At 35.2% G+C, this 14,461-nt stretch overlaps 1 protein-coding gene across 6 annotated transcripts in view; it reads right to left on the bottom strand.

Annotated features, from left to right (window-relative positions):
* Gigyf2 (GRB10 interacting GYF protein 2) overlaps window positions 1-14,461 on the bottom strand; it is a 135,664-nt gene that overhangs the window by 80,904 nt on the left and 40,299 nt on the right. For 5 of the 6 annotated variants that reach the window (XM_046439577.2, XM_058577480.1, XM_058577478.1 and 2 more), the window contains 3 exons: window positions 13,941-14,036; window positions 6,276-6,387; window positions 274-385 (listed from right to left, as the gene is read on the bottom strand). In XM_046439577.2, the coding sequence (XP_046295533.1) occupies window positions 274-385; window positions 6,276-6,387; window positions 13,941-14,036 (320 nt within the window). Of the gene's footprint in view, window positions 1-273; window positions 386-6,275; window positions 6,388-13,940; window positions 14,037-14,461 lie in introns of those variants that run through there. The other variant, XM_058577482.1, reaches the window with a different exon arrangement.

Raw genomic sequence — 14,461 nt, 5'->3', positions numbered from 1 at the left:
TTAATTCCTCTTTCAAAACGGCAATGCTTCCCACTGAACACTAATCAAAAAGCAAACTGTCATCCATACTGGCACTAACATTACTTAGTGCCAATATGCATCTTCTTTTAAATAAGGATCATTTTTCTTCACAAATTAATATTCAATAATTAACAGCATTTAAAAAATAAATAAAACCTTGTAACTACACAGAGGCTTCTCTGCAGAAAGCAAAAAATAAGTACGTTTTATATACCAAGAAATCTTTACACCAAGATCTGAATCCTTCATTACCTTTCCTCCCAGCTCTGTGATCTATGCATTTCCCTGCCACCTCCTCGACCGAACACACCCTCTACTTCATCAAAACTTCTTTGGTAGAAACCACATTCACCTCTACCTCTGCCTGAAAATAAGAAAACAGGAAAAAATGGAAAATAAGAAGTCAACATCCAGCACATTTGACAAGACAGATTATCCTCTAAAGTTCTGTCTCTACAAATAAGATATATACATTTAAATATTTTACAAGGCCTGATGGATCTTAACCTGTGGGACCAATGATAGCACCAAAGTAACTACCCACCTAAGGCTGAAAAATAAAAAAATAAAAAAAAAAACTAAAGGAAGAGTCCCACCCAGTCCTGAGCAATAATGAAAATTAACATAAATTCTTGTTGTTGTTGTTGTTTAGAGGGGGTGGGGTTACCAGGGATTGAACTCAGAGGCACTTGACCACTGATCCACATCCCCACCCCTATTTTTGTATTTTATTTAGAGACAGGGTCTCACTGAGTTGCTTAGCACCTTGCTTTTGCTGAGGCTGGCTCTGATGTCTCAATCCTCTTGCCTCAGCCTCCCAAGCTGCTGGGATTACAAACCAAGATATAGCTATGCCTTACTTGGGTATATAAACCATTATCATCAAGAAAAGTCATCTGAGAGACATCAATTTAGAGAAGCAATCCCCCATGATACATAAGGAAACTTAAATATAGAAAGTGAATAAAGGAAAGGAGAATACAAAATAATGCAGTAAGAACAAATTCAAGCTGAAAGCCCTTGTTATCGTTGTTTTAAATTTGCCACTGAGCCTGGCAACATAAGCTCTTTAATAAAAACTTCAATAGTGAAATTCTAAGTAGATCCATAAACAGTTACTGCAAATTAAGCCTTTTATTGGATTGTTTTCAATCAAAATGAGAGAAATCTTAATCTGAAGAGTGTGAAAAGAGAAACTACAGTAAAAGAGTCAAGCAAAATGTTAAAGTAATTTATCTAATCTCAGAAAAAGGATAACTTAATAGGGTCAATTCTAAAACTGTCAATTTCATAAAAGAACTCCTTAGAGGCCAAAAAAAGCACCCTCTACCTTCTACTCAAATCTTGAGATAAGGAAAAGTATCAGGACTAAATTCCAGCCACAGAGCTGATTACTGTATAGATATAGGGATTTAGATGATCTAGTGGTTCAAATATAAACTGGCCTTTATTAAAGGTAATTTGGCTAAATCTACCAACATCTGACTAAACAATTCTCCTCAAAATTTATCCCAACAGAAATACTTGCACAAATTTGGTCAATTTTGGACTGCTTTTCCAACAGTAATTAATCAGATTACAATGGAGCTGAAAACTATCTATCTACCTGTAGAGACATCCTACCAACATAATGTTTTCAGAGAGCAATCCATTACTCGCATGTTCGGATAATGTTGCTGCTACACTGCCAGTCATAAAAATATGGCACATACAACAATGTACAATCCACAGTACTTGGTAACAATAATAAATGACTATGTCAGTGGTGTATGTGTTTATTATATTATACTTTTATCACTATTATAGAGCATACTCCTTCCACTTATTAAAAAAAAAAAAAGTTTACTGGACTGGAGATGGTGGCACATGTCTGAAATCCCAGCAGCTTGGGAGGCTGAGGCAGAAGGATCGGTAGTTCAAAACAAGCCCTAGCAACTTAGGGAGATCCTAAGCAATTAATGAAACCCTATCTCAAGAAGAAAACAAAACATAACATAAAAAGGGCTGGGGATGCTGCTTAGTGGTTAAGCACTCCTGCATTAAATTCCTGGTACCAAAAAAAAAAAAAAAAAGTTTACTGTAAAACAGTATGCCATGTTATACTGGCAGCAGCCTCATACACTTTGTCTCTCTCAAGTGCAACAAGGGGCCAAGTCAAGTAATTGAGAAATACCATCTAGGTTTGTGTAAGTATACTATAATGTGCACACAACAATGAAATCAAAATCATCTAATGATGCATTTCTCAGAATGTACCCCTTAAGTGATACATAATTATACATGTATATGAAAGTGTTCATTGCAATTTTTAAAAATAGTAAACAACCTAATCAATAAAGGATTGGCTATAAAAATTCTGATAAATCAATATGGTATAACATTATGAAGCCACAGAAGACAAAGCACTGATACTAACTGAAATCTACATTATGCTACTGAATAACAAAAGCATACCACAGAGAAATGCATATAAAAATTATTCCAATATTGCTGCACAGTTAGGCTCAGGAAGAATGACTATCCAGTTGCTGGATCTGGAGGCAGAAAGTAAAGTATACACTCTCAGCTTTATACTTCATGTACTATATTCCTAACTAATGTACACATCTGTATCTAATACACTGGTGAGAAAAATGGAGGAGGGATGGGGGTTGGGGGATGTACTTATAACTAGAAGAAATCTTAGCCATCATCCTGAACTCAATTCCTCCCACAGTACAAAATGACTCAATAGAAAAATGACTAATCTTTTTATTTATTTACTTTGTGGTGCTAGGGATGGAATCAAAGTCCCCATATGTTAGGCAAGCACTCTATTACGGGACTCTATCTCCAAAATGATGGATACTAAATAAAAGCATGAATGTATTCCAAAGCCAAATAAAATTATTCCAATTATTCACTTCTTCCTTACTATCTATCAAGAACAGAATATATCTGTACTTTTGTATGACCACATTATGAAATATTAAAATAATGCACAGAATTGTATGTGGGTAATCTTAGGAACTTTGGTGACTAGTCTTAAGTCTCCACCTCTTCATCTGTAAAATGGAAGTGAGAACCACAGTTGAACTGTAACAATATTAAAGTCACCTTTCAGTTCTATAAAATTCACTTTAAGTCAACTTAAAATCAACTCACAATTTAAGTACCTTTCCCCTTCATGAAATGTATACATTTTATAACAGTGCAAAACAAACTATAATGTAAGAGCAGGGTATTCCACAATGATGATCTGGGGATTAAAAAAAAAAAAGTTCGCTCTCCTTTTAGAGAACAATTTTTTCAGGGAAGCCATTACACATGTATCATCTTAAAGAAGATTTTTTTTTTCTAGAAACACGTTAATATAAAAAATAGCTTTCAGGTTACCAGGAAAACATATATAAAATATTTTCTGCGAGTACTAGCACTGGTCCTGGTCCTGGTCCTGCTTATGAGATTGAAGCTTGATTAATGTACACATAAAAAAAAGTCAGATTTTACAGCTTTCCAGTTTATCAAATTTAAATCATTTACAAATATGGTTCCCATGAAAGAATAAGAAAATATGTGATGAACCTTTCAAAAAGCTAAATTTAACCAGGCGCAATGGTGCACTCCTATAATCATAGCTACTCTGAGTAGGAGGATCACAAGTTTGAGGCCAAATAAACTAAACAGGGCTGCAGACACAGCTCAGTAGTAAAAAGCTTAAATGGCATGTCTGAGGCCCTAGGTTCAATCCCAGCACCACCAAAAACAAAAGGACTGCCCTGTTGTCTGAAATTTCATATCATTCTTTTGGGAATTTAAATATGCTTCCTTTTAATAATGCTGAGAACAGTGATTGACAACTGCACAGATCTGTTTTCTTTTTAAACATCCAAACCAGATAAAAAAGAAAGACAACATTATATTGTTTCCTCCAACCAATTGTTTAATGATTATTTAGAAATCTACAACTCAATTTTCACATCAACATTTCCTAGAGCTGGAAAGAGACAAAATAATCATCTATGTTAGCTCTGCCCATGCAAAGAAAAGCTGCAATAATCATTATTTAACCACCAAATTAAAACTAAGTAATTGAAAAATACAAAACCACAGATTTAATAATTACAACCTTCTTTTGTAAAATGAGCTGCAGAGATTACTAAACAGAACTACAGGTGGTTGTGACAATGGAGTTAAAAGTATTTTTCACAAAGTCAAGTGCATTCATTTGACTAGTTTTATGATTTTTCACATTATACACTGATTTAGTCACTAGTTCTTCTATGTCACAGCACGTATTTTATACATACTCTATTTAAGTTCTTAAAAAGAGTTCTATGTTATAATCCTCATTTCAATAAAACCAGAAAGCAAGAGAATCCAATTGTTTGTCAATACATAGGGTTTTTTATAAGGGCCTGGAGAGACTAGTTCATATCTGCAGCACAGATAATCAGTGTGATTCATACTTCTTGATTAAGAAGATCTCTCTTTGACAACCTGAAAGGTACTGGAGGCAAAGTTGCCTGGGTGAAACCTCTCCTGTCACATTAAATCAGGAACACACAGAAAATGCACAACTAGAGGCAGAGCCATGAGGGGTCAGTCACATCCTCAAACACCAACACATCACCAAGACGCAGAGATCTCAGGCAAATTCTGAACAACAGGAACCTAGCCAGGTGTGCAAACCTGAGCTGCCCATGGAGGTACTGCAGCACAGATATTCCACAATCTCACTACTACTGTGGCAGTGGCATTTCCTGAAAGGCCTACAGATGAGTCTAACAACTCCTCAGGTTAACAACCACTGTTCTAAAGATAAGTAAATTCAGAAGAAAAAAACATGAGTAGGTAATAGTACCTACAAAAACAAGTGAAGAGTTTTAGTTAACATCTTCACTACTCATAACACCTGCATTCCTACTTTGTACATAAACAACTAAAAGAAACTTAATTAGTTAAGCGTGATGGTGCACATCTATAATCCTAATGACTCAGGAGGCTGAGGGAGGAGGATCATAACTTTCAGGATAGCCCTGACAATTTACCAAGACCCTCAGCAACTTAGCAAGACCCTATCTGAAAATAAAAAATAAAAAACACTGGGGATGCAGATCAGTGGTAGAGCGCCCCTGGATACAAATTAAAAGAAACCTGGGGCTGAGGTGAGGTTGTAGTGCAGTGGTGGAGCACTTGCCTCAACGTTGTGAGGCACTGGGTTCACATAGAAATAAATAAATAAAATAAGAGTATTATGTCCATCTACAAAAAAAAAAAATAAATATTAAAAAAACCTAATTGTATATAAATTACCCTATTCAGAAAGCACACTTTTTTTTTTTTTTTTGGTGGTGGTGCTGGGGATTGAATCCAGGGCCCTAGTGCATGTGAGGCTAACACTCTACCAATTGAGCTATATCCCCAGCCCAGGCACAATCTTAAAGTTGCAAAAGGAATTCAGGTACCCCATATCATGATTAAGCCAATGTGGAGGTATAAGAAATGGGGACAATGGTCTGTCAAAGCAGACACTACATTCTTTTACTTCTAAAGCTTCTCTTAGAGAAAATGAGATACATTCAGGCTACTATATAATTTAACCAACACAGGGTTAATACTCAAATAAATTTTTATATTATAATATCATGAATGTCTTTATTTAGCAGAAAATCACTGGGCCCAAAATAAGAAGCAGATATCAAAAAAGCAAGTAACAGTAAAACACAAATTACTTTTCTAAGACATAAATCTATAAAAGTATGTTATACAAGTAAATACTGCCTAATTGTTTTTTGTTCTATTCCCTAAAAAGTTCCTAGCATTGATGAGACAATTTTTGATGAAGTCCCTCTATGACTGAGGTCATTCCTAGCACACAGCTCTCATATAGAAAGTCTATGCATGGAGACCACAGGGGCCTCAGTACTGCTTCAGCAGCCAAGACCCTTTAGGACACTCTGATTCCCAAAATACAGAGCCCTCCAGGGACGAGAAACATGGATGACTAGAATTTTCACATATTAACTGGGACTGTCCAGGCTCCCTCATGTTCAAATCTCTACCACTGGAATTACTCTCCTCTGCTCAAAACCAGGGACTGCAGAGAAGATGCCTTGAAATTTTGTTTAGGGAAGATATGTGCAGGGCATTGAGTATGCAGTTAATGTCAAAGAGCAATTGTTGTTTTTAAAATAAGCATTAAAATATTTAGTAAGTGATTTCCCTATCCTCCTCTTCCTTCATCATTATTTTTCATGTGAAAACTCGCTCACCTCTCCCTCTTGAAGAACTTCGACCTCTAGGAGCCCCCACCACTGTTCCTCCTCCTCCTCGTCCTGTCAATCGCAGGACAGCGGCACTATTTACAGACATGGAAAAGTTTCTCTGCCAAAAAATAAAAAAAGAAAGAAAAATGGATAAAACAGATAAAACTACATGTTGCTTCTCCCCACCTCCCACTGCCAAATATAAAATGGCATCTAAATACTACTAGCAATGTGAAATCAAAACTACACAAGATGCACAGATAATCCAAAACCTGGTTTTACCTGACAATTTCAAATTAACATTTCAGATCAATAACAATGAAAACTAATACCTTACACGATGCTAGGTACATTGAAGAAATACACAAGTAAACAAACTAAATGCTGTATATAACTAGAAGCAAACAAGGTAAACAGGCAACAGAGGAAACTTGGTAAGAGAGATCTCGTTTTGAAGGGTCCTTTCAACTAATGAAAAAATAAAAGAGTCATAAAGTCCAATGCACCTGTAAACCCACCAACACGTGAGGCTGAGGCAGGAGGATCACACGTTTGAGGTCAACCTCAGCACTTCAGTGAGACCCTCAGCAACTTAGCAAGACTTTGTGTCAAAATAAAAAAGAACTAGAGATGTAACTGGTAGAGCACTGCTGGATTCAATCCCCAATATGAGGGAGGAGAGCCTAAGAATCTGATGAAAGAGAGAATGATAGAGAGGAAAATTATCTTTCTGCCTCATTCTGTCCAGCACTGTGAATTAGCAAGTCAAAGGTGTATTTGACAGAGTGACAGGAATCAGAAGTGAATGGGCAAAGGCCAACTAAGAATCTATATAAGATCTGCTACATGAATAATACATGAATGGGAAAGAAAGGAAATGCTTTTTTAAAAAAATCCAATCAGTCAATAACATGCACTTACACCCTCAGTAAATCTGGAATAGGGTCAAGTACAATGTGATAATGGTGGGGAGGTAGGTATCCACACCGCAAGAGGAGAGGCCAAGAAATAACTCTTTGGGATAAGTGGAATAAATGGGGGCTTATGAAAACAATAAACAATAAACAATCATAAAAATTTTGAAAAATAATCTATAAATAAATAAAAAAAAATACTTGGCATTTGATGGAGAATTTTGCAAGAGGGTTTTAAACTAAGAACATGCTGAATTGGTGGGAGGCAGGGAAGAAGGGGGGAATGCTGGAGAGTGACATTGGCCAAATTATATTGTTATATTGTGTGCTTGTACAAATATTTAACAATAAATTCCACAATATGTACAACTATAATGCACTAACAAAAATGTGGGGAAAGGGGCTGGGATTGTGGCTCAGCAGTAGAGCACTCGCCTAGCACGTGCCAGGCCCGGGGTTTGATCCTCAGCACCACATAAAAATAAATAAAATAAATGTATGTGTCCAACAAACTACAATTAAAAAATAAACATTTCTTTTTTTAAAAAAAGGTGGGGAAAAAAGGAAATGTTGCAATAGATCCTTCACTCTTTCTGTACCCTTGGAACCTAAAGACTTTTGCACAAAAGTACAAAGTGGTATATTGGGGAAAAAATGAACCTTGTGTGGCTGAAGCCAAGAGCCCTCATGGGAAAGGAGTGAGTTTCAGAGTTGGAGTGAATAAGAAACCTTCAACTCAATTCATGCTTTAATCCTAAGTGGTTTCCAGTGATTTTTTTTTATTATGACTTCAAACCAATTAAAATGATATCCATACCTCTCTCTTTGGAAGACTATATATGGATTTTAAAAAACTACTTTCTTTATTGAACTTTCTTCTAGTTCTAGGCCATTTTCTCACTATTTGTCTTTTTCAAAATTTTATTCAAAATAATGTGTTCAAGTAAATTTTAGAAACCTTATCAATGTAAAGTTTTTTTCCAGTTCTATACATATATGATCATACAACAGACTTAAGATGTAACTGAAGAATGAGAAAGCACCTAACCAAAAATATCTCATTTCAAATTATACTTAAATAAAACTAAATTTGTTGAAACATATATAACTTACCTATTGCCAGAGTACTGAACAATGCCTCTAGCTATTACTATAGTAAAAGACTATGACGTCTCCAAAATGTGATTAACATACTGTAATACTAAAATAAATAAGTCAGAATAACTGCAATTTATATGCCAGTATCCCATGCTAATGATCACCTTACTACCAAATTATCACATGCATTAAATCCAAATACACCATCTAGAAATGGGGGAAACTCATGTTTTTTCATATACACTTTAACATTACTGCTAAAAGTGCAAACTGATAAGATCTTTTTGAAAGGTAACTTCTCAAAGTATATTTAAATGTTCATACCCTGTGACACAAAAATTCCACCTGTTAGATATGCAAAAAATAACATAAGTAGAAAGACTTTTAACTACAGTACAAAGCAAAGCAAAAAAAAAAAAAAAATGGAGACCATCTATATATTAATCAATAGGGGCTAAATGAAAAACTGTAGGCTTAGAATTCCACACTTGTTTACAAAAATGAGGAAATTCTATTTCTTAAGTTGAACCATATGAAACTTAATATTCATCCATTTCTCATCTACCAACAATACAATTTCCTATGGTGGGCCTAACATACAGGGATACAGAGTATTTTTATCTACCTTAGGGGTTGTTGCAAGTACTCTACACATTAAATGCCAAGTATTCAGAACAGTGTCTGAAACATATTACAACTCAATGTAAGTATCTGCCATTATCTTTTAGACAGATGCTCAGGTTAAAACCATAAAGTGTAAAACTTCATGCACAGCATCTGCCATTCATAGTGTGGAGGGGTTTAAAGGAATATACAGATGGTTGTAAATGTCTTAAACACCCCTGAAAAGAAACACAAGCAGGGGAAAAAAGAAAGAAAAAAAAATGGTTATCCCTGAGGAAAGTAACAGTAAACAAAGTTTACTTCTCCATTATTTTTGCTTCTTTTAATTTTCATGTGTGTGCGTGCGTGCGTGCGTGTGTGTTATCTATTTAAGAATGCAAATTTTCGGGGCTGGGATTGTGGCTCAGCGGTAGAGCGCTCCTAGGCAGGACCTGGGTTCGATCCTCAGCACCACATAAAAATAAACGTATTGTGTTGTGTCCATCTTCACCTAAAAAATAAATATTTAAAAAAATGCAAATTTTCTTTGATGTCAAATAAATAAAATTCACCAATCTCCTCTAAGGTTTCTTGCCCCCTTTTTTGGCAGTACTAGAAATTGAACCCAGGATTGCCCTCCCGTTGAGCTACATCCCAGTCCTTTTATTTTGAGACAGGGTCTCACCAAGTTGCTGAGACTGGCCTCAAATTTGCAATCCTCTGCCACAGCCTCCCAGGTAGCTGGAATTACAGATATGCACCACCGTGCCCAGAGAATTTACCAATCTCATATTAGTTACTTACAAGTGTAGTAAAGAGAACCATCTTTCTCAAATTGTGCTAGTCAAAAGAAATACCAAACCAAAAGAACTAGAAGATCTTTGAACAATAATTTGGATCTAAGAAAACATTTTTCTCCCTGGTTATATTTGATACATATATATAAATATACATACACGTACATACACAGAGAGACAGAGAAAAGGGAGGGAGAGGCAGAAAGATAGGGAGGAGTGGGGAGAGAAATAAACCACTTTTTTTTTTTTTGGTACTGGGGATTGAACCTAGGGATGCCCTACCACTGAGCTACAATTTCCAATTCTCTCTGAATTTTTTAATTTGAAACAGAGTCCCACTAAGTTGCTTAGGACCTTAAGATCCTTGGGCATGTGCCACCATGTCTGGGGAAAAAACACGTTAAAGACAAAATTACCTCTGTCAGTAAGCACACAGCCAAAAGCTCACTTTACATCATTATAAATATTTATCTCCCTATAGGAGTACTGAAATAAAAAGTATACAAAACTCTGAACAATGAAGATCTACACAATCCCTGGAGGGGTAATCTGATCATCCAAAGGACAAATATCAAATTTTTGATAAATCTTTAGTCAAGCATAAGCAATGATTCCAAAATATTTTATAAATAACAAAGGCTACCAAGTAAGTACCAGGAAATCCTAAATAATACCATTTAAATGCCTTCAAAGACAGACCCTAATGAACTTCTGTGGCTGTGGTGAAAATCTCTCAGTCCTCATATTAAAGCTAGATGATCGTAAAATGTAGCCCTTAACACAAACAATTCTATCATAAAAACAAAATTAAGACCTGTTCCTTAAGTTATTCTAGAACTAATTTTGGTGTGTAGGTGGAATGCATACCTAATTTATTCGTTTCTAATAAATTTCTAACACAACTGTTACTGGTTAACTTTTGTTAACCAACAACTCCCAAATAACATTAGTTTATTAATCTTTGATTTTTCCAAATGACTTATATAGACACTTACTACATTCTAATTTCTTAGGAACGTTAAGGGATATTTCTGGATGATTCAATTACTTATTCTGTTGCTTAAAAGTCCACCAGGTTTTGGTAGCTAATAGCGAGTCATCTTCCCTATTCATTATGTAGCTTTTCTGGCCCAGATAGTCTCTAAGAAATCTAGAGAATCATTTAAGAAAAAAATGAAAAAATTTTAAAAAAATTACACACACACACACACAAAACAACAACTAAAAAATAGAACAGAACTAGTATACTGAACTACATAAAAATTAGGGATGTAGATTTTAGTGGGAAAGCATCTGCCTAGAACGCACAAGGCCCTGTGTTTGGTATACAGCAGTGCAAAAAAACTTAGCTTCTGTCTTTTAATAATAAATATAATTTAAAAATTCAGAAAACCTATGGGGCACAGCTATGCCAATAGAAATATAAGGAGCTCACATATATACTATAAATCAACAACAAAATAAGATCCAAAAAGAAAAACTGGCAGACAAAAAGAAAAAGATTAACAAAAATATCAGCAATAAACAAATATTTGATAAACTCTTCACTGTTATGAACAAAGAAATGAAAGATACAAAAATGGAAGAAATTTTTTCCAAATTTGCAGGGAATACATTTAAAAAAAATATTCAATCTTGGGCTGGGGTTGTGGCTCAATGGTAGAGTGCTTGCCTTGCACATGTGAGGCACTGGGTTCAATTCTCGGCACCACATATACATAAATAAAGGAAAGGTTCATTGACAACTAAAAGGAAAAAAAAAATTTTTTTAACTCAATTCTTGTAAGAACAGAACAATGTTTAGTCTGTACTGCCACTTGAAATTAAAGGAGGAAAATACATATATATATTTGCTTGCAAAAGTATATATATATATATTTGGTGTAATCACCCAGTGATTACAACACACTATAAGAATTATCACTGCAGAGGCTGAGTCTATATCTGACAGAGAACTTGCTTAGAAAGCAGAAGGCCCTGGGTTTGATTCCCAGAACCTGGTGGGAAGATGGGGAGCACCAGATATGGTGGTACACACCTGTAATCCTAGCAAACTGGGAGGCTGAAGCAGGAGGATCCCACATACAAGGCCAGCCTCAGCAACTTAGCAAGACCTTGTCTCAAAATAAGAAAAAGGGCTAAAAATGTATTTCAGTGGTAAAGCACAACAGGGTTCAATCCCCAGCACAAAAAAAAAAAAGGTGGGGGGGTGCAGATGGAGAAGAATATTCACTGTATCATAAGCTATAGTAGGCAACAGCAACTGAAAACAACCTAAATATCTAAAGATAGGGGATGGGAAAAACTGTGGACATTTCTTATACCACAGAATGTACTATAAAGCAGAGATGACCAATTGACAGCTACATGTATCCACATTATTAAATCTAAAGATCAAAATGTTGAGAGAAAAAAGCTACAGAATAAACATAAAGTATGCTACCTTCAATGTAAAATGTATAATCCTATAAAATGAAAATATTTTTATGGCACATGTATAAATATGTAACAAAAATAAGAAAACATGAATAAGAAAAACCAATTCACGGTAATCTCTGGGAAGAAACAGAGACATATAACCCTAAGAAGTTTCAACTATATGGAAAATCTTATTTTTTAAAACCAAAAAAAAAAAGGATAGAGCTGGACATGGTGGCTCACTCCAGTAATTCCAGCAACTCGAGAAGTTAAGGCAGGAGGATGATGAGTTCAACGCCAGCCTCAGAAACTTAGCAAGACCCTATCTCAAAATAAAAAAATCAATAAAAAGAGATTGGGTGCAGCGGCAAGAAATTTCAGCAATCACAAGGGACAGGGTTCTTTCTTTCCAGTGTTCTTTACAGCATAAACTACTGTTTTGTCAATGAAAATATCATTATGATCCTAGAAGATAATGGGTTTTATGAATGAAGATGGAACTAGCCTGACTTAGAAGCTATAAATAGAACAAAACATGTTTATGAAATTTAGGTGCTAAGGGCTGGGGTTATGGCTCAATGGTAGAGCGCTCACCTAGCACGTGTGGGGCTCTGGGTTCAACCTAAGCACTGCATATAAATAAATAAAGGTAGTGTATCCAACTACAACTAAATAAATAAATAAATAAGTTCTTTTTTTTGGGGGGGGGGGGTTTGGTCTGGGTATTTATTCTACCTTACTGCAGGAAGCATTTATAGCTATTTACACTAAAAAAAAAAAAAAAAAATGCCCTTTGTTTTGTGAGACAAATATGTCTTTTATAAAATTTATAAAAATGAGGTACATTAAAATTTCTTTCCTCTATATTCTTTCTCAATTTGTATAAGGATATAAAAGAAGTTGTAGTATTTAGGTGCTAAGAAAAAAAGAATCACCAAAGATGACTACTATATCTTTCTTAGATCTTAACACAATTCTAATAGAGAGCTGTTTTAATAAGCTGCTCCTTCTTGATACAATGGCTTCATCCATGAAAAACATGAGTTACAGAAAATATATCCAGGATTATCACAAAACATAATGATGAGAATGTTCTGCAATTAAGATAGCAGTGACAGTGACAGCTGTATAACTCAGAGAATCACTAAAAGTAACTGGTTTGTATACTTTTAAAAGCATAAATTGTATGGAGTATGAATTATATCCCATTAAAGCTATTTTTTTAAGTCATAATGATTTTTTATTTAAATTAGCACTCCAGCATTCCAATAAAATTCGTTTCTCCATTGTAATACAATCATCATAAGCTTCTTGAAATCACTCATTTATCCTTGCTTAGGACACAGTGCACTATGAATAGGGAAAATACAAAATTTGTTTCTTTCCAGCCCAGAAGTTTTTCTCTCTCACAATATTATGAAAAAAAGAGAGTTTTAGCTGCACTCTGAGATGAAGATCATTTTTCTTTAGTGGTAAAAAGAATGCAATAGTGAGAATATAGGTTGGCAATGACTTATGGAAAACTATGCTTTTCTACAAAGATGAACTTCTCCTTACCCTTCAAAAAGCATCAATTCTTCTCTACTTATAATACATTATAAGGGATAGTTCTCATTATCCTTAAGGCCCAAGAAACATTTCTCATCTCTATATGATAGTCCACAGCTTCAAATGCAAAACTCAGGCAATTCAAAGGCATCCACATACCAAGAATTAGTAAGAAGGAAACAGACCCAAGAAGACTCGGGATAATCCTTGGGGCCAAAGTACTAGCTTCCCAGTTTCATGACTTAACAGAAAGGAACAAGCATTTGACATGAGACTCAAAGTTAGGCACAAACCTGTTCTTCTTCTGTAAAGGGTACCAGAGCCAATGGTGGCAGGGGGTCTTCCTGTAGGATAGGCAGAAATTCTTTATCCAGAAGGTCTGAAGGTATCTATGACAAACACATGACCATGAGATTAATGCTATTCCTCCAACTGAAAGAAGATAAATCAAGAAAAAAAACACTCTTCATCTATTATTATTATAAACTTAAAATTTATTCAGCCACAATAAACTTCTGTCAAGTATGTGGTACTTGAAAGAGTCAAATATTAATAAACAGGTTTAGCTGAGGAGTAGAGTGCTTGCCTAGAATGCACAAGACTTTGGGGTTCAATCCCCCCAATCCTTATCTATATAAATTAAAAATCCAGTCACAATCCCTCTCCTGAGACGACAACTTTTGGATTTGGCATTAACTCTCATATTCCAGAGCACACAGTGGAGGAGTAAAAATCTCCACATTTAACTCAAGGCAGATGGTAAGGACAGTTTCATAAGCAACTTTATCTGTCCTTAGCAACATTAAAATTAAAG

This window comes from Marmota monax, unplaced genomic scaffold (assembly GCF_021218885.2).
Source record: "Marmota monax isolate L192 unplaced genomic scaffold, Marmota_monax_Labrador192_F-V1.1 WCK01_AAM20220418_F8-fsc00041, whole genome shotgun sequence".
In the NCBI taxonomy this organism is placed as follows: Eukaryota; Metazoa; Chordata; class Mammalia; order Rodentia; family Sciuridae; genus Marmota; species Marmota monax.
This window is presented reverse-complemented; position numbering and strand designations above follow the sequence as displayed.